This window comes from Trematosphaeria pertusa (assembly GCF_010094035.1).
Source record: "Trematosphaeria pertusa strain CBS 122368 unplaced genomic scaffold BU26scaffold_14, whole genome shotgun sequence".
NCBI classification, from domain to species: domain Eukaryota; kingdom Fungi; phylum Ascomycota; class Dothideomycetes; order Pleosporales; family Trematosphaeriaceae; genus Trematosphaeria; species Trematosphaeria pertusa.
The window spans coordinates 1,074,612-1,092,375 of NW_022987225.1; the positions used below are offsets into that span (position 1 = coordinate 1,074,612).

The following is a 17,764-nucleotide window of genomic DNA, read 5'->3' on the forward strand; positions in this document are numbered from 1 at the left end:
CATGACTCCTCCTCTTTCCCAAGTCGATTAGCTTACCCGTCGCTCGTCTATATAATCCCCTCCTTTCCCTCTGCAATTTCCTTCCACACACTCCCCAGCCTTATTCGCATGACACTAAAATAACAAGCGATCCTGTCCGATGTGCGTCTCCGCTCTGGGTTAAAAAGACTGCAAAACCAGAGATATGGAGTTCTCGACCAAAATCGAAGACCAAATAAACTCACGCATTGGAGACTAGAAGCCGCGCGGATACAAGCCATGGAGCTCCTTCGCCATAGGCTCGAAAATTACTCGTCTCTGCTGGCCACGCTCCCAGAATTGGCATCCCATCACCAACATGTATTCGAGGTGCTGCGGCTCTTTTACGCTTCCGCTTCCGCTTCCAATTCGAGACTGCGTCCTTTCAGGGCATATAAAAGCTCATTCTTGCCTATTCCTACCGTCTCTCCTCATCCACCAAACTAGAAAGCGCTCCAAATCTCGCAAGGGGCGCTTCTATGGACATCCAGCAGACCGCGGCGCCATCTTGTGCCGAGGGCAAAAATGGCGAAGCATCTCACCCATGGGCCGGCGTCCCAGTACATATAAATGAACGAGCGGCTCTCGAATATGTCGTTCCACCCGCGGGGCCCTCGAAGGTCGGGCCGTCGAAGTGGTGTGGTGTAGTATCCTTAAGGGGTGGGGGGTGTATGCGTCTCACCCAGCACGTATCAATCAAAAGAATGAACCCTCCCTCACAACGTAGATACCGCTTGCCCGCGGATATAAAAACCCCCGTCCGTCCGTCCTCCCTTCCCGCTCTTCCTCCACCCCTCACGCACGAAATCTCCCTCCTCACTAAAACGGAGGCCTGGACGCAGCTACGGGACAACCTCCAAAAATTTCCAAAGCTTGGACCCATGTGGCTCTGCGTCTGCCCCAACTAGACCTCTAAAAGTAAATAGAGCCTGCTTATGGAAACACGCGAGACTATCTAGAATTGAGCTACGCATAAGGAGAACCACGGCTGTGTGGAGAGGGCAGGCAGGCGAGTCTTGTGCTGAGAAATCAGCGCGTAGCGTGCCGGGGGAAGACAAGCGGTCCAGCGCGTCCTAAAAAGCATACAACGTCGTCCTCCATGGCAAAATACCACACCACGCCCCATGGGCGGATCACGCCTTCCCCGGGTATATAACCCCTTCGCTTCGGAATCCTTCACGCACTCCATCATCGTCTCTCCACTGAGTTCACTCTTTGCTAAAAGTTTAAGGCTCGCGGTGCATGGTGGCCCGAGCCGGTGGTGGGTGGGAAACTAAATCCACTTGGGTTGCGTCGGGTGAAAGGAAACTAATGTAGAGAAAGGATATCGAGCTCTTGGATCGGAAGTGGGAGTGGGAGTGTGGAAGATGTGAGAGGAGGGATGTTGAAGAGAGTTTATGGTAGGGGGGAGAGAGGGATCGAAGTGTGCAATGGTGATGGTGATGTTGATATGCACCAATATTCAGACGCGATGAAGCGAAACATGATCCAGAAGTAAAGAATCCACCACCATGTAAAACACATCAAGAAACCTGCCATCAAAAACAAAGATCAGACCGTACTGCAATCCTTCTGTAACCATGCGCGCGCCCTAGCCCCATCCGACCTCCTCCTCTCATCCCTCCTCCTAAGCACAACTCTTTCTACCCATCCCACAACGCCTCAAAGCCCCTAGCATCTCCTGCCCCTCCCATACCTCCTGGGAGCCGGGCTTCTCGCATATCCATACCCATGGCGCGCATGCCCCATAGGTGGACGCGCACTCATGCCATATCCAGGGTTGCCGTGATGTACGACGTGGTTCACCGGTGCGCCGGTGGCGTACGGGTTAGTCTGGCCGCGGCGAGAAAAGCGGGATGGTCCGCAACCCATGGTGGTGTGTTTGGTTCGAGAAGCGGGAACGCTTGTTCTGTTTATTGGTGTATTCGGAGCGTGAGGAGGCAAATTGTGGCTGGAAGCGGATGTTGCTCAGAATGCTTGCGGAGATTGTGGTTGCTGAGCTGATTGGTGGAGACGGATGGTTTGAATGGGTGGGGGTTTTGTAGACGAATGGTATGTCGAAGACGTTTTTAGGACATGTCTGTGTTATGGTAAGTTCGAATTTGGGGACTCTACTTCCCTTATATACAGACTCATCACCTCTCCGTACGCTTGCCAAGTCGAATGCCACACCACCGTCGAAGCGGCTGACGTGCGCCACAGCACATGGTATGAGAAAATGTGGCTCATGCTTTGGCTACACTCCTTTTGGGGCCTTCCGGTTGCGCGTCCGGCGTATGTAGCGTCTGGGCTGCTGTGGGCGAAGAACTTTGGCATTGGCGGAGCGGAAGGTGGAGAGAATTAGAGAAGCGGGATTGGATAGGGAGATGCGATGATTGGTGAGGGATGACGTTGGCCACGTGCTTGGCTGCCGTTGGGAAACGGTCCGAATAACGGAAGTTCGGCGGAAGCACTTGGTCCTTGGGAGTCTTGGACGCGAGAAGGTTGTTAACATCCAAGTGCTGGGCATTTGGGCGGGCGACAACCCGTCGGAAAGGGTGGCAAAGAATACTGGCCCTAATGGGTAGCTGTCAAGGATCTGGCCTTCGAATGGTAAGTAGGTGGAAGCTAAGTTAGAGTGGAAGTGGGCAGATATGACGGGAGTGAACTCTCCTGGGGATTGGGGAAACAGATATGCTGTATTGACATCTATGTGAATGTTACCCTCTATAATTTCCATGCTTTCATAGCCGCGAGGCTAAGAATGGTTTCTAAAGCGGAAGGGTTGGGTTCGATCTTCGCCATCCGAGTGGAATCCGTCATTCATGGAGAGCGGAATGATAGCCCAAAGAAGATGGCGGCACTTCGTTCTTGTGTTCGGCAGTCGGTCACACTTTGACGAACTTGGTGTGCGAGCCTGTAGCGACAATGGGGCCGGGCTTATCGTCCACGACCTTCCAGATGGTCGCCGTCGTGAAGGCCAACGAGCCTCCCACCTTGCCCGCATTGCCTTCGATCTCTATCCAGTCTCCATCTTTCGCCGAGCTCTGGTACGAGATGTGGATATCGGTGCTGACGCCCGTCTTCACCCTGTTGTCCCAAGCAGCGATGGCCATGCCGCCAACCCAGTCAATCAAGGTGGCGGAGACGGAGCCATGAATGCCGCCGTGGGCATTGATGTGGTTCTTCGACAGGAGAAGGCGGGCGCGGACAATGCCTTTCGACGCGTAGGTCAGCTGAATGTCCTCGAGCAGAAACTGATAGATGGGACTGTGCGGTTTCCGGCCCTGCCAGAACTTCTCGACGTGCGCAAGGGTCTCGGGGTTGTTGGCAGGCAGTTCAGAGGCCATGATGACCGCCATGAAGCGAGCGCGCTCGAAGAGGCTGTCGGCAGGCGGGGAGGAGTGCACAGTGGCAGGGCGAGGCGTGGAGGCGTCTCGGGAATGGAAAATGAAGTTTGCTCGTTAACTCCCTTCCCCGATCGACGCCCGGCCGGACGTTCCTCCGCGCCGACGCGACTTCCGCCGCGCTCAGCTTTGAAACGGCCGCTACCCCAGATGAGCTGAATGATCCCGAGACGCCACATTGCTCATAGACAGAACGAACCCGCGTGCATTCTTACGGGACTTTTGTCCAATTCACGGCGCTCGATGTTGACGCCCAGAGAGCAACACCATGAGCGAACCTACACAGACACCCCCGAGCCTCCGCGATCCACCGGCCGATATATCACACGATGCGCCAGCGCCTGAAACCCCCGCGGAGAAGATAGAACAGCCGAAAGACGCGCAGAGCACACCGTCCATAGACCTGAAAGCGCTCACGGACTGCGCGCTTCGTTTCCTCGCGACCGCGAGTAACGAGACCCTGGGCGCATGTCTCGTCGGCCTGGGCGCGGGCACGTATCTAATACTAGGAAGAGTCGGATTGCTTCTCATTGGTGTCGTGGGGGGAGTAATGCTCCATGCGACATGGGAAGGGCACACGCATGGCGGCGAGGGCCAGAACCAGGGGCAATCCCCAGGAGGGAGGCGGCGAGAACTGGGAGCAGACATTGCGCACAGAGTGCTCGACTGGCGGGAAACGAAAGGGAGGGGCAAAGGGAGCGAGGACGATGAATCCAACCTAGATGTGAAGCTGTATTCGGGGAAGGAACTGGACTTCTCAGACTTCCGACCGGAGACGGCGGCAGCGCTCACTGAGCTAACGGATGCTGTTATTCGGGACTACGTCAAGTATGTCAAAGCAGAGCCGCCCTCATTCTCCTCTAATGTAACGCAGGTGGTGGTACTCGCCAATCTTACCAACCGAAACTTCATTTCCCAGTTCGTGCCGACAGACGTTGACTGCCTTCTTACTCTCCGTATCCGCCCACCTCTCTCGGAAGCGACCCGCCGACAACTTCGTCGACTTCGTAACGCGCTCGTCCTCGTTCACGATCATAATATTCCAAGAGCTTTCAAATGCGATAATGGCCTCCCCAGGCGATGCTGCCTCGCAAGCCGTAGACATATATCTCAAGATGAAACGGGGTAGTACGCTGGCGAACATTCTGGATACCGACTATCAGATGAAGCAGTTCAGCGTCGCTGCCGAGGACATACTCCAGAATTACTTGGAACCCAAGACATACAACTGCCAGCCCGCGCGGATATTCCTCCACCAGATGTTGGCCAAAGTCGTTCTGGAAATGATAGTAGCCAGCTGTTCGAAGCCCGAGTGGATTAATGGCTGGATCGTTTATCTCTTGGAAGATGGCGAGCCTGAACTCATGAACGCCATCGACGCTGGCGTCGAAGGCTCTTCCCCGCAGCTGCAGAACGTAAAGGATAGCGTGGAGAAGCGGGAGAAAGCGCTTGATTCGGAAGCCTCCGCGGAGGCGCGGCAGCACAAGCGAGTCGTGAGCAAGGCGCAACAGGCCATGGATGCAGCCATGCAGGAAGCTCAACGCTTGAGCCAGATGATTGCCGAAGAGGATGCGAGGAGGCTGAAGGAGCAGCAGAGCGCATCGAATACATCCCTGAACGACGACCAGTCGGAAAGCACTACACAAGGAATCGTCACTCCAACATCATCCCAGAGCGAAACGCTGGTTGACAACGACGCGTCGGCGTTAGGCATCTCCAATCTTCCGTCACATGCTGCATCAGATATCAGTCCGCCATCGCCTAACAAAATCGCGGAAGAACCGCCCAAACAAGAAGTAAAGAGAGCTTTCACCAGCTTCGATCAGCTCCTTCCGAACAACCCTCCCACAGCGCTTTTGGCGAACCCGCCATCAGTGGAAAGACCACCGCCACTGACTCTTTACAACAGCAAGATGTCCATCTTCGATGATGCGATGCCTGGAGAGAAGGGCACCATTAGGAACAAGCCTACCGTGGAGTATCTCATTCAGATCGAGCCGGCTTCCCATCACCACTCCGGATGGATGACAGCGAGGAAGTATTCTGACTTCGAGACCCTGCATGAAGTGCTCAGACGCATAGCTCCCATCACGGGCTCAACCGGCTTCACTGAAGCGCACAAGGAGCTGCCAGCATGGAAAGGGCACACTAAGGCATCGCTGCGTGGGGAGTTGGAGCGGTATCTGAACGATGCCACACAGTTCAAGCCACTCGCAGAAAGCGAGGGCATGAAGCGCTTCCTCGAAAAGGAGATGGGCTCCGGCAAGTCCCCTGGTGCGGGGAGTTTGTGGCCTGGTCAAGCCTTCGAGACGATGGGCAAGGGCATGATTGATGTCCTCACAAAAGCACCCAAAGAAGTCGCTGGAGGTGGGAAAGCACTGTTCGGTGGCGTTACCAGCGTTCTGGGGAGCGTCGCAACGCCTCTTGGGGGTGCAAAAGGAGCGAAGAAGAATCGTGACTCGGTTCTGAATAACAGCTCCGGCAATCTACCTCGTTCATCCACGGCCCCAAGTCCGACACCACAGACCCGCCACGGCCGCGCAGAAAGCACCGTCTCAGAACTGCCAACCCACATCCGCACCGAAAGCACCATGTCCTTCGCGGCGAAGCGCACAAGCACCGAATCCCTCCGTACCTCCAATTCTCCGATCATTGACCAGCAACCCCAGCGCGAAGCCCCAATGGAACGCCGCCCAAGCTACAATCCGGATGGCGACGGCAAACGCTCGGGCCGATCCTCCATCTACGGCGCATCACGCAGCAACAGCCGGGCGCCCTCAGCGCGCGAAAGCATCGATCTCTCCCCCGTCATGGGTGGCGATCAGATTCTCAACCTCCCGCCGATGCCCTCCGAAATCCCGGACGACTACACCACCGGCTCGCCATCCCGTACATCCCTTGACCCCTACCACTCCCGGCAACCCTCCCGCGCCTCAACAAGCTCCCTCCCCCTCTCCCCAGAGCCCGTCCCACCTCTCCCCCGCCGCCCTTCCGCCATATCTCTCACCTCCTCCAACCACTTACCACCCCCTCCACCAACCTCCCCACCAAAACCAAAAACCCCACCCCGCCCCAAATCCTACGCCCCCCTCTCCGAACAAGAAACCACCGTCCTAATCGAACTCTTCTTCGCCGTCACAAACGAACTCTACACCCTCTCCTCCGCCTGGTCCCTCCGCCGCACCCTGCTCAACGCCGCAAAGACCTTCCTCCTGCGCCCCGGAAACCCGCAACTGACCTCCATCCAGGCCCTCATCCAGTCCACCGTGCTTGACGAGAACACCTCCGACGCGGGGCTCGCCTACCACATCCGCAAGATGCGCGCGAACGCGCTGCCGACCGAGGACGAGCTGAAGGCCTGGCCGCCGGAGATGGACAGCGAGGCGAAGGAGCGGCTGAGGGAGCGCGCGCGGCGCCTCCTAGTCGAGCGCGGCATGCCGCAGGCGCTGACGAGCGTGATGGGGGCTGCGGCCAGCGGGGAGGCGTTGGGAAGGGTGTTTGACGCGCTGCAGGTGGAGCGGGTTGCCCGCGGTGTTATCTTTGGGTTGGTGCTGCAGGCGTTGAGGGGTGTTACGCAGTGAGTGAGCGCGTGAGTGCGTCGGTGTTTTGCAAACGAGTACGTATGTACATACGTACGGTAATGCCCCTCCGTGTATGAACGGAATGAACGAGTGTCGATGATGTGTAACGGATTGGATGGATGGAAGGGTCGGCAGTCTGGGGTTGGTCCGTCGATGTCGGCTTGGAGCACATGCATGCATCAGGCGTTACGGTGTGGGCGGCGATTATCGGTATACTTCGCAAGATGATGCTTGGAGTCTATTCAGCAGTAGTGCATTTGTAATTATACGATAGATGAGGACGGGCAATTCCTGGAATTATATTGATGTTGAGCATTAGTGCCGGACTCCCCGTGCCACGGAAGCGCCCGTTTGCGAGCCCACAAATTGAAGCGAACATGTTCATTACACTCATAAACGATTTCATCCTATGGGACAAGTCAAGCCTCCACGGTTGCCAATTTAGCGTGGCGACGACATATCCAGAGGAAGCCCGGTTGCAAAAAGCACTAAGAAACAATACTCGTTCCAACGCCAACCAACCGTGACTCCGCCTGGAGTCCCTTTAAAACAATCCCGCATCCCACACTCCCAGTGCAGCAAGCCCCTCCCTCATGGTCCTTGCAAAACCACCCCGTCCAAACGCCCTAATCTCTAGCCTCGTAAGTAATGACCACGAAGATTTTGCAAGGTATGCAAAAGAAAAGGAGACCGCCTCAAGAGAGCGACAAGTCCTTACAAACAACGCACAAAATCCATCAACACCACTCACCCAACCGTGCTCTCCTCTTCCGCCGCGCGCCTGAAGTAGTCCGCGTCCACCGCGCTCTGGTTCTCTAGTGCCGCGGTCGGCAGATCAGTGCCGACACCCGAGTCGGTGTGTGGGGCGTACTCCTTCTTCATCTCTTCCTTGACGGCTTCGACGGCGCGGTCAACTTCGGATTCCGTGGGCATGGGCATCTCATCAGCGCCGGCGGTCGCAGTGGATACCTCGGAGGCGGTAACATCGGAGCCGTTTACTTCGGACGGTGCCGGAGCATCGCCGATAATCTCAGTGGGATCATCATCTTCGTCGTCAGAATGTTCAACGTGACTGGCTCCATCTTCGCTTCCTTCGTCAATGGTTTCGGCGCCACCAGCAAGGGTAGAGCGAGCGGTAGAACCGTAAGAGGTGCGTCGATCGATGTCGCTTCCGGTCATGTAGGAACCAGAAGCATACGTGTACTCGCTGCCTGTGCCACCAAAGCTCGAGCGACCATCGAAGCCAGGGGTTTCGCCCTCTGCATAGCTCTCGGCATAGCTCTCAGCATAAGACCCAGCGCCCAAGCTATGACGGCGCTCGGTACCCGTCTGGCTCTGGATGTCATCTTGAGCGTCCTCTTCGATAATTGAATGGGTGTCTCCAATGGATTCAGGGGCAGGAACGGACTCAAGAGCATGCTCATCCTCTTCGCTCAGAACCTCATTCTCCTTGTTGGCTACGGCAACGTTTGGCCGGCCACCCCAAGAGCCCTTGCGCAAGTAGCTGGTCTTGACAGAGTGGCTTCGCTTCAGCCCACCGGGGTTGGTAGTGCTGTTGCCGGTGACCGGATATGCTTGTGCTCCAGCCGGGGCGTTGCCGCTGATCTGGCTAAGCGAATGAATACGGCGGCTGGCGGGGTTCTGCGGCGGGCCGTTGTGGCGTATGGCTGGACGAGGCCTCAAGGCCAGGGAGAGGGCGCTTGCTGCCGCGCTCGGGGGAGGCATTAACTTGGTGACATCTTCCGAGACATCGGCGCTCATGCGCTTCTTCAGCTTGCTGGGGCTCTTCTGTCCACCCTTGGCGATCATGAGTGCGCGAGAGTGGTCCATGATACCATTGAGGATACGACGTTCCAGAGCATCGGCTTTCGCGTCCATCAGGTGCAGCTCCTCCCTCCGGATCTCGAGAGCAGTGTGCAGGGAAGAGACCTCACCAGTCAAGCGAACCTTCTGATTAGCGAGGTTCTCGCGCTCGGCCTGCAATGCCGCAACGATGGCGAGTAGAGAGTCCTTCTCTTCCTTGAGCTCGATCATGGTGCGCTCCTTCTCTTCCTTCAACTCCGCCATAGAGCGCTCCTTCTCGGCATTGAGTTCCTGAATCATGCTCTGCTTCTCGGCCTTCAGACTTTCAATATCGGCTTCAAGCTGCTCCTTCTGCGTAGTCCTACGCTCGACAAGCAGAGCTAGTTCCTCGGCTTCTCGCTCCTTAGCTTCGTTGCCGTCAGTGATAAGTTGGGTCTGCTTAGAGACGAGCTCGCTGATTTCAGCAGCAGTGGCCTTAACTTGAGCATGGATCTCATCGAGCCGCTCAAGCTGAGTTGTCGCCTTGTCGGCCTCGTCCACGTGGCCAAGCAGCTTGTCAAGCTTCTCCTGAACTTGAGCGTCGTCGTACTTCTCGGGCATCTCGATTGCTGGGGCGGAAGGAGGTAGTAAGGCGGGGAGGCTAGAAAAGTGCTTCTGCAGCTCTTCAGCCCGGGATTTCGCATCCTCGTTCATGGAGCGAATGCGGTCATCAGCTTCCTCCTTCGCCTTCTGCGAGTGTTCATAATGGGCCTTGACCAGAGCCTCGATCTCACGAAGGGCCACCATGAATTTGGGATGGTACTCCGTCACATTGTCTTGCAGGCCGTTGAAGATACGCTCGATGTTCTTGATCTCATCACGGGTATGCGAGTGCTCCGTCTTGTCCTCTAGCTTTTGGTCCTCAAGCTTCACCATTGCGTCATCAATCTTTCCAAAAACAGTTGAGGCGTCAGTGGTCCATTTCTGGGTTGATTCGTCGAATCGATCGTTCATAGTAGTGATGGAAGTTCCGAGAGTGTCGATCGTAAGGCGGAGTTCTTCTGCCATACTCTTAGTATCCTCTAGAATCTTCTCTTGCTCTTCCGCTTTCTCTTTCATGACCTTTGCCTGCTCGTCAGCAAGAAGCTGGGCATCATCGTACTTGGCCATGAGAGTATTGAAGCGGTCATCGATCTTTTCGACGAGGCCGGAGATAATCGCGTCCCTACCCTCGTCGTGTTTTTCCAGGTTGAGTGCCGACTTCTCGGCCTGGTCGTTCTGGAGAGCCTCAATGGATCCATGAGCGCGCTCGAACTCCCGGGAGACGGTCTCCATCAGCTCCTTCACATCCGCAGTAATGTTGAAGTTGGTTCCGACGGTATCCTCAAGGCTCTTGAAGGATTCCTTTAGGTTATCCACGGGCCCTCCTTCGGCAAGATTAGTCTTGATTTCCTCCTTGATCTCGTCCAATGCAGCTTTGACCTCGATGAAGTTTTCAGCGAAGCCCTCAGCCTCCTTTCTCCGATCATCAAATGCCGCCGCTGTCACTTTGACATCTTGCTCGTATTGGTCCCTCACCTGATCGTGGCTGTAGCGGAAATCGTGTATTAGGTCCGTCAGTTGCTCGAGGTCAGCCTTGGACGGGAGAGCATCTGGGTTGGGAATCTTCAGTTCGTCGAACTTCGCCTTCACTTCGTCAATGAGCAAGGTAAGAGCATCAACGTCGGCCTTGGTAGCCTTGGGCTCTGCCTCATCGTCCGATTTTGCTGCCTTCATCTCATCGAGCGCGGTTTTGATATCGTCGGCGATGACCTGGACCACGGTAACGTCGGCCTTCGTGGCGCCCTCCTCTTCGATCTTCTTGGCGAGCACATCAATGGCTTCCGAGGTAGTTCGAATGACCAATTCGACATCGTCCAAGTTCTCCTTGGTGACCATAGTCGCTGGGTCCGGGAAAACAAGCTCGTCTATTTTGGCCTTCGTATTGCCGAGAAGAGTTTCGATGGCATCGGTATCCTCCTTGGTTGCAAGTCCCTCTGTAGCAAGAGCTGATTGCTCCCGATCCTGCAACACCAGAACAGCTGCCTGAAGATCCTTGAGTAACTCCTCAATACTTGCTAAGTCGTCCTTCATCGCCGTTCCTGTAGCCACAGTTGGCTCAGCTGGAGGTGTTGGGTTTTGGAGGTTGGCATCCATGGCCTCCACCTTGATCTGCAGCTGAGAAAGCATGAGCTCCATCTTCTCGAGGTCATTGCGACGCAGAGATTCTCCGACGATGTCTCGGCTTGCAGCTTCTTCCTGTGCTTGGTCTGGATCTTCTGCAAGGACCACTTCGTTTCCGGTCGGTGTGGAGTCCTCTCCCAGGGGCGAAGAGTCGGTCCTGCCGCGGAGCTTGTCCATATCCTCCCGCAAGCTTGACAGACCAGCCTTTAGAGTGTCTAAGATTTCGTAGGATACCGTCATGTCCACTGGTTTGTCAACGGCTTTGACAATGTCGGTACGGAGACCTTCGAGTCCGTCGTTAAGAGCGTCGATGATGTCGTTGGTTGCGGACAGTTGACGCTCGGGATTGTCGAGCCTCTTCTCTAAATGGGATCGCAGATCGTCAAGACCAAGTCGCACAGCTTCGAGCACCTCTTCGGTATCGGCCCGCGCATGCTGTCGGGTTAGACCATTCGATTGACGCACTTGCTCCAGCTCACCACGGAAAGCTTCTAGGAGTTCGTCGTTGATGCCTATCGATTTGGAGCTCACCTTGATCTCTTCCAAGCCATTCTTGAGAAGCTCCAGGATCTCTTCCTTTTCAGCAGGGCCCTCCGCACGGACCAGAGCGGTACCGAGAGACTCTTTTAGATTATCCAGGCTCACTTGGATGGAAGCAATGCTGTCCTTCGACATGTTTTCCTGGGAAGAGCGCAGATCGTCGATGAGCTCTCGTATGGCATCGACCATATCGTCCTTGTCCGCAGCGCCACCAGCCCGTACCAGACTTCCAGCCAGAGCCTCTCGTAAGTGCTCTAGCTCCTCCTTTAATGTCCTAAGCACCTCATCGCTTGAATTAGACGAACCGTCCTGGTTACCAAGCCGAGCATGCAGCTCATCAAATCCAGCCTGTAACTTCTCTAGCACTTCATCCTTGTGACTCGCAGTATCACCAAGGATAATGTCCTTGAGCTGATCGAATTCTTGCTTCATCGCTTCGTTAATTTCGTCGTTCGATCCGAGATCAGGATCCCGTGTGGCGACTTGCGATTTCATGCTTTCGAATCCGGAGTGGAGAGCATTAAGGATTTCCTCCTTTGCCGTTGCGGCAGGGAGCAACTGAGAGGACAGTTCTTCGTGTAGGTGCTCAAATTCGGATCTGATGTAAGCGACAGTATCACCAGAACGCTGACCTTCGGCAACGGAACGTTGGACATCGCCTCCCAACCGCTCTAGCTCGGAACGAATGTTATCGACAATCTCATCCTTTTGGGTAACGTCCTGGGCCTTATCGATATATGTCTCGATCTGAGTTCGGAGGTGATCCAGCCCATCGCGTAGGGCGTCTAGGACTTGCTCAGTGTCGCGGCCATTGGCAGAGGAGTATGCCTTGAACTCTGAATGCATTTCGTCGACCAAAGACTGTAAGCGCTGCAAGACAGCGCCGTCATGGGAAGAGGAAACATGAGGCTGCAACATCTCTACTCCCGCTTTGAGAGCCTCGAAAAGATCTTCACGGTCAATGCTGACGTTGAGATCCGTGCTGGACATTCCTTCCCGGATGGCTCCCAGGATGACCTCACGAGATGCACCTTCAGAGCTCGGCTGAGAGGGTACCATCGACGGCTTGAAATCTTCCAGACATTCGCGTACGGCGAGCAGAACTTCGTCTCGAACCTCGTGGGCTTCGTTAATGGGCGGCGGCAACTTGACGTGTTGAATAGAGTCGTGAATGATTTGTTCAATCTCCTCCTTGGTCACACCACCTGAGCCACGATAATCCTCAAGACCTTCCCGAAGACACTGAAGGATTTCGTCGCGCTCGAGGCCAAACTGTTCGACCTGGATGTCCGTCTTGTACGATTCGTAGGCCTCCCGAACGGCGGATATGATGGCTTCCTTATCTATAGACATTGCTTGAGGAGAATACTGATCAAGGCCGCGCTCGGCCAAGGCATGCTTGACAACGTCATACACCTCGTTGCTGTCCACGGTGTTTCGAGTTATGGTGGATGACATGGATTGCCGTCTCCTCTCGCGCATTATCTTGTCCAAGTGCTCTTTGACATCTGTGAGTCCTTCTTGGATGACCCGGCCGACTTCATTGCTTGGTTGCCCTGATTCGATAGCGCGCTGTTCTCCAGTGACTTTCTCGGCCTCCTCGATCTTGCGTGCAAGTTCTCTGCCCATGCCGAGGACCTCACCGCGAAGGTCCTGTATGAGGGCCTTTGTCCCCATCGTGACGCAGCCCGACTCAGCAACGCTGTCCTTGATTTTGCGCAAGAACTTCAGCATCTCTTCGCTGACAAAGTCGGCTGCTTTGGGGCTTGCGTACGGCTTGCCTCCCTCAGCGACCTTCTGTAGTGGGAAGCCTTCAGTTGCTGTGCGTGTCAAGGTGCCTGGGCCGCGTGAAGGTTGAATCGAACCCGACGCAGAAGAAGCGACAGGCACGAGGGCATGGTTTGCTGAACTCTGCTTAACGAATTCGACGAGCTCCGATACCTTCTTCGCCGTCTCGCCTGTGGCATTGTCCACGATCTTCTGGAGGTTGGTGATGAGGCGCTCCTGCCCGTCCTTGGTCACCATTTCCCGTATAATCTTCTCGAGCATAGCGACGCTAGCGGCACCTTCGACGGAGTAAGGGTTCGGACTGCCAATTCTCTCGTCCAGTAAGAAACTGCCGGGGGATGGTATTCGTGGCAGAGTGAACTGCTTGGTGGGCGTCATGTGAGGGTCCTTCATGCTCAAGCTGCTGCCAGAACGAGACATGTCGCCGGGCGTGGCAGGACCGTGATGGGTATGGCTCATTGTGGCCACAAGGTCCTTCAGCGACTTTCGAATGTCCTCGTCACGCTGGCTCGTAGCTTCCTTCAGGCTGACCAGATCCGTCGCATTGTCCTTGCTGCGGCGGCTTAGCTGCGTCATGTCCTTTTGCAGGTTTGATACGATGTTGGTGATGCTGAGCAGCTGGTTCGAGATGGCGTCGAACGTCTGAGAGCCGGGCTGCGGGGGTTTCGGCGCGGAATTGGTGACGTTTGACAGGGGAGGATCTAGCACATGCGGAGGGACCGTCATAGTCTGCAGTGCCATCATGGTGGCCGATGGTGGCGTGTTCTCTCCTAGAATTGGTCGTGACGACGGTCGCAGGCTAGGCGTATGGGTGAGCACATCGCGGGTCGAAGGCGTGGGCGTGGTCCCCCGGGAGGGGCTGTGGTCCCGTCCAAAGTAGTCCTTCTCTGTATCACGAGACGGCGTTCCAGCTCTCGTCGCTGGTCGCTCCGGCGATCGCTCTGGCGACCTGTGCGCGTCTAGATAACTCCTCAAGTCCCTCACACCTGTTGTCTGTAGCGACTGCATGCGCTTGTGCTGAGCGCCCTTTATCAACGATCGCTCGGGAGACCTCTGTGGCATGGGGTTAGTGGTGTATGAGCTCGTAGGTAAGCTCTCTCGCGCCTTCTCTTCCAGTGCCTTTGCTGCGTTTGCGATCGCGGCTGATGTGCCTTGACGCGTGGTGAGACTGGGAGAGCCGGGGTTCAGTGGCAGTGGCGGCGGTGCGCGCTCTGGATCTGAGCTGTCCCACCTGAGGGAGCGAAGTTTCGAAGTCAGCGGCATGTTCGCGCGAGTGTGCCGCAGTGGCTAGCAATGAAGAGGCAGAACGTACATTGGTATAGGTGCCCTCCCCTCGATTGAGAAAGAATGTGAGTGCCGCACAAGCTCCCGGTCCCGGGACCCGTCCCTGTCGGACGAGGGCATTGTGTCTGAGGGCGGTGATATTCAGACCAAGCTGGAATGCCGGAATGAGTAGCGGAATGGAGGGCCAAAATCGAGCTTCTCGTGCAATTGCGTCCAAAATCGCTGAACGTCAGAATGCTGCGAGCCGGCGCGGGGTATATAATAGGTCGTGATATCGTGGTCGTGAGATTGTATGTGGGAAAGTGAGGTGGGATGGAAGGTAGGTTGGCGTGTTGATAAACAAGCACTGACCAATGAGCTCATTGGGCAGTCGCGCCAGCACACGCTCGTCTCCCCGGCAGCAGCCAAAAAGGTCAGGTAATAAAATGCTGCGCCCTGCCAATAGACGCAAGGTGGACTCCACCACAAATAAATCTACGCTATCAAAGTGCAGGATATCGCTGCGGTGGTGCTCTTGGTCGCGCCTTCGTGTTGGGGTCGTCGCGGTTGCCGTGCCTACCAAACTGGGCAAGCGCCAAGCTTGGTCGGTGAAACCTTTTGCCGCGCTGCCATCGTAATCGTGAAGCTTGAGCTCCCCGAGCACAGCTGTAATCGAAAAACAAGCAGCCCCTCCATCCCACGACCTCCGCATCTCCGCTACCGCGCACAGCCGTATCTGCCATCCCCACCTATCTCTTGCGCTCCCTCACTCCCACAACCATCATGGCCGTTCCCGAAACCGGCAAGCGGATAGCGGAGGCGCAGAAGCTCGCGAAGACGGAGCCCTCCAAGGCCGAGCAGATCTACAAAGAGGTGTTGTCGACAAACCCAGGCTCAAATGAGGCGGCGATAAAGAACTACGAGATTGCGCTGGTCGGGCTGGGAGAGCTGTTCCGAGACCAGAGGCGGGTGGATGCGCTCGCGGAGCTCGTCAGGCAAACCCGCTCGGTGCTGTCCTCCTTCGCCAAAGCAAAGACTGCAAAGCTGGGTGAGCAGATTGCATCGCAAGATGGCTTAGGATGTGACTGACAGTGTGCAGTGCGGCAGCTGCTCGAGCTCTTCACCACCATCCCGAACACCACCGACATCCAGATCGCCGTCACCAAGTCATGCATAGAATGGGCCGTGTCGGAGCGGAGGGGCTTCCTACGCCAAAATCTCGAAACCCGGCTGGTCTCCCTGTACATGGCGAAGCAGTCCTACTACGACGCCCTCACGCTCATCAACAGCCTGCTCAAGGAGCTCAAGCGGCTGGACGACAAGCTGGTCCTAGTCGAGGTGCAGCTGCTCGAGTCAAGAGTCTATCACGCGCTGGGCAACATACCCAAGGGACGAGCCGCTCTTACCTCGGCGCGAACTTCGGCCGCGTCCGTGTACACGCCGCCGCTGCTCCAGGCGGGGCTCGACATGCAGAGCGGCATGCTCCATGCAGAGGATGGCGACTTCAATACGGCCTTCTCGTATTTTATCGAAGCCATGGAGGGCTACCACTCGCAGGATGAGGCGCAGAAGGCGACGTCAGCGCTCCAATACATGCTTCTCTGCAAGATCATGCTGAATCTGGGCGACGACGTGACGTCGCTTATGACCTCCAAGCACGCCATCAAGTACGCGGGAAAGAGCTTGGACGCCATGAAGGCCGTAGCACGCGCCCACACGAACCGCAGTCTGGAGGAGTACGAGACGGCTCTAACCGACTATCGGCAAGAGCTTGGGAGCGATCGCTTCATCACCAGCCATCTCCGGCGCTTGTACGACAACATGCTGGAGCAGAACCTTATCAAGGTGATTGAGCCCTTTAGCAGGGTAGAGATCGACCACGTCGCCAAGATGGTCGGGCTCGACACGGTGCAGGTGGAGCGCAAGCTCTCGCAGATGATCCTGGACAAGGTCATCATCGGGGTCCTAGATCAAGGGGCAGGATGTTTGATTGTCTACGACGAGTCCGAGCGGGACCAGTCCTACGACGCGGCGCTCGAGACGATAGAGAAGCTCAGCAATGTGGTCGACGTCCTGTACACGAACCAGGCGTCGTTACTGGAATAAGGTGATGGTTGAGGGACGGTGCGGTAGTGGAGGATGACAGGGGCCCGTGCGCTGACCATCCTCCTGGCGCTGTGTACTATACTAGCATAGACGGTTGGTCGCGTGGCAGCAAGCATTACGACGGCCTATGATGACCCTTCCCTTTGTCCTTTCTGGGTGCCCTACTTTAATCGAGTGTTGGTTTCTCTTCCCGCCCGCAGCCGAGCCTCGCTCGGCCTCGTTCAAGCATAAGCTGGCCTTCAGATATATGAGAGCATAAGCAAAACATAAGCACGCCGGGGATATTTGCTCGACGTGCAGCCGGCCAAATGCCTCAGACTGGACCATTTGCTCGCTGTTCCTGTGTTCCCTGGTCGGTCTGTTTCGCGGTCGGTGGGCTGCGATATAACGTCTGACCATGCAGCAGCTAGCGTCGGGGCTTTCTGCGTAGCGTGCCAGCTGCAGCCGCATCCCAACTCTTTCTAGAAGCCTCAGCTTGCCATCCATGGATCTCTACGGCGCGGGAACTGCACCGAAGACAGCCGACGGCCACCCGTTCCGCGCGATGCAGCTTGAATCGAACGCGTACGGCCCTGGCTCGGCCGCTGTGCCTCCGCGTCTGCGTGTCGCCGCCACGCTCTCGGATGCGTCGCTCCCCGTCACAGCGCCTTCGCTCGTTGCAACAACGCCGCCTCGTGGAGAAGGGGAAGATGAAATAAGCACTTGGTCAGTGACGGTGCCGCAGACACCGCTCGGGAACTATCGAGGGCGCCAAACAGGCTAGACGCTCCCCACGAGGCTTGCCGTGCTCTCCACACCTCAGCAGATCTCATCGCCCGTAACCCCCAGGCCTCTAAGACGGCCACACAAGCCTTTCCATGTTACAGTCAATGCCCTTCGGCCCCCGACTGGCGAATGCGGGCCTCGACGTGAAACGGCAGCCCGTCGTTTCTTTTCTCAGCAGTAATCGCTGCAGAGCCAAGCCCTCGACCTAGTCTTTTCTCGTCGCTTCATCCTCCCGCCATCATGCTCTAGCGAAATGCGCCTCCTCATCGGCTACCTCTACAGCGCGCTTGGACCTACTCTGTGTACGGGACG

At 56.3% G+C, this 17,764-nt stretch overlaps 4 protein-coding genes across 4 annotated transcripts; 2 read left to right on the forward strand and 2 right to left on the reverse strand.

Annotated features, from left to right (window-relative positions):
• Nucleotides 1–2,672: 2,672 nt before the first annotated feature.
• Nucleotides 2,673–3,432, reverse strand: BU26DRAFT_522660 (acyl-coenzyme A thioesteras-like protein 13). Its single transcript, XM_033829837.1, has one exon. The coding sequence runs from the start codon at nucleotides 3,345–3,347 to the stop codon at nucleotides 2,886–2,888; it is 462 nt and encodes a 153-aa protein (XP_033679956.1). The 5' UTR covers nucleotides 3,348–3,432; the 3' UTR covers nucleotides 2,673–2,885.
• A 78-nt stretch (nucleotides 3,433–3,510) lies between these two features.
• BU26DRAFT_463780 (uncharacterized protein) lies at nucleotides 3,511–7,353 on the forward strand. Its single transcript, XM_033825143.1, has 2 exons — nucleotides 3,511–4,232; nucleotides 4,279–7,353. The coding sequence occupies exons 1-2, from the start codon at nucleotides 3,673–3,675 to the stop codon at nucleotides 6,983–6,985; spliced, it is 3,267 nt and encodes a 1,088-aa protein (XP_033679957.1). The 5' UTR covers nucleotides 3,511–3,672; the 3' UTR covers nucleotides 6,986–7,353.
• Nucleotides 7,354–14,895, reverse strand: BU26DRAFT_463784 (uncharacterized protein). Its single transcript, XM_033825144.1, has 2 exons — nucleotides 14,631–14,895; nucleotides 7,354–14,549 (listed from the first exon to the last, which is right to left on the reverse strand). The coding sequence occupies exons 1-2, from the start codon at nucleotides 14,720–14,722 to the stop codon at nucleotides 7,733–7,735; spliced, it is 6,909 nt and encodes a 2,302-aa protein (XP_033679958.1). The 5' UTR covers nucleotides 14,723–14,895; the 3' UTR covers nucleotides 7,354–7,732.
• Nucleotides 14,896–15,065: 170 nt separating this feature from the next.
• On the forward strand, nucleotides 15,066–16,976 carry BU26DRAFT_463786 (PCI-domain-containing protein). Its single transcript, XM_033825145.1, has 2 exons — nucleotides 15,066–15,629; nucleotides 15,681–16,976. The coding sequence occupies exons 1-2, from the start codon at nucleotides 15,365–15,367 to the stop codon at nucleotides 16,685–16,687; spliced, it is 1,272 nt and encodes a 423-aa protein (XP_033679959.1). The 5' UTR covers nucleotides 15,066–15,364; the 3' UTR covers nucleotides 16,688–16,976.
• Nucleotides 16,977–17,764: the final 788 nt, after the last annotated feature.

Coding starts and splice junctions, on each gene's coding strand:
- BU26DRAFT_463784 (XM_033825144.1), bottom strand. CDS start 14,722: ATGCCCTCGTCCGACAGGGACGGGTCCCGGGACCGGGAGCTTGTGCGG. Junction 14,550..14,630: donor GGGAGGGCACCTATACCAAT/GTACGTTCTGCC, acceptor TCGCTCCCTCAG/GTGGGACAGCTCAGATCCAG.
- BU26DRAFT_463780 (XM_033825143.1), top strand. CDS start 3,673: ATGAGCGAACCTACACAGACACCCCCGAGCCTCCGCGATCCACCGGCC. Junction 4,233..4,278: donor GTTATTCGGGACTACGTCAA/GTATGTCAAAGC, acceptor AATGTAACGCAG/GTGGTGGTACTCGCCAATCT.
- BU26DRAFT_522660 (XM_033829837.1), bottom strand. CDS start 3,347: ATGGCCTCTGAACTGCCTGCCAACAACCCCGAGACCCTTGCGCACGTC.
- BU26DRAFT_463786 (XM_033825145.1), top strand. CDS start 15,365: ATGGCCGTTCCCGAAACCGGCAAGCGGATAGCGGAGGCGCAGAAGCTC. Junction 15,630..15,680: donor AGCAAAGACTGCAAAGCTGG/GTGAGCAGATTG, acceptor GACAGTGTGCAG/TGCGGCAGCTGCTCGAGCTC.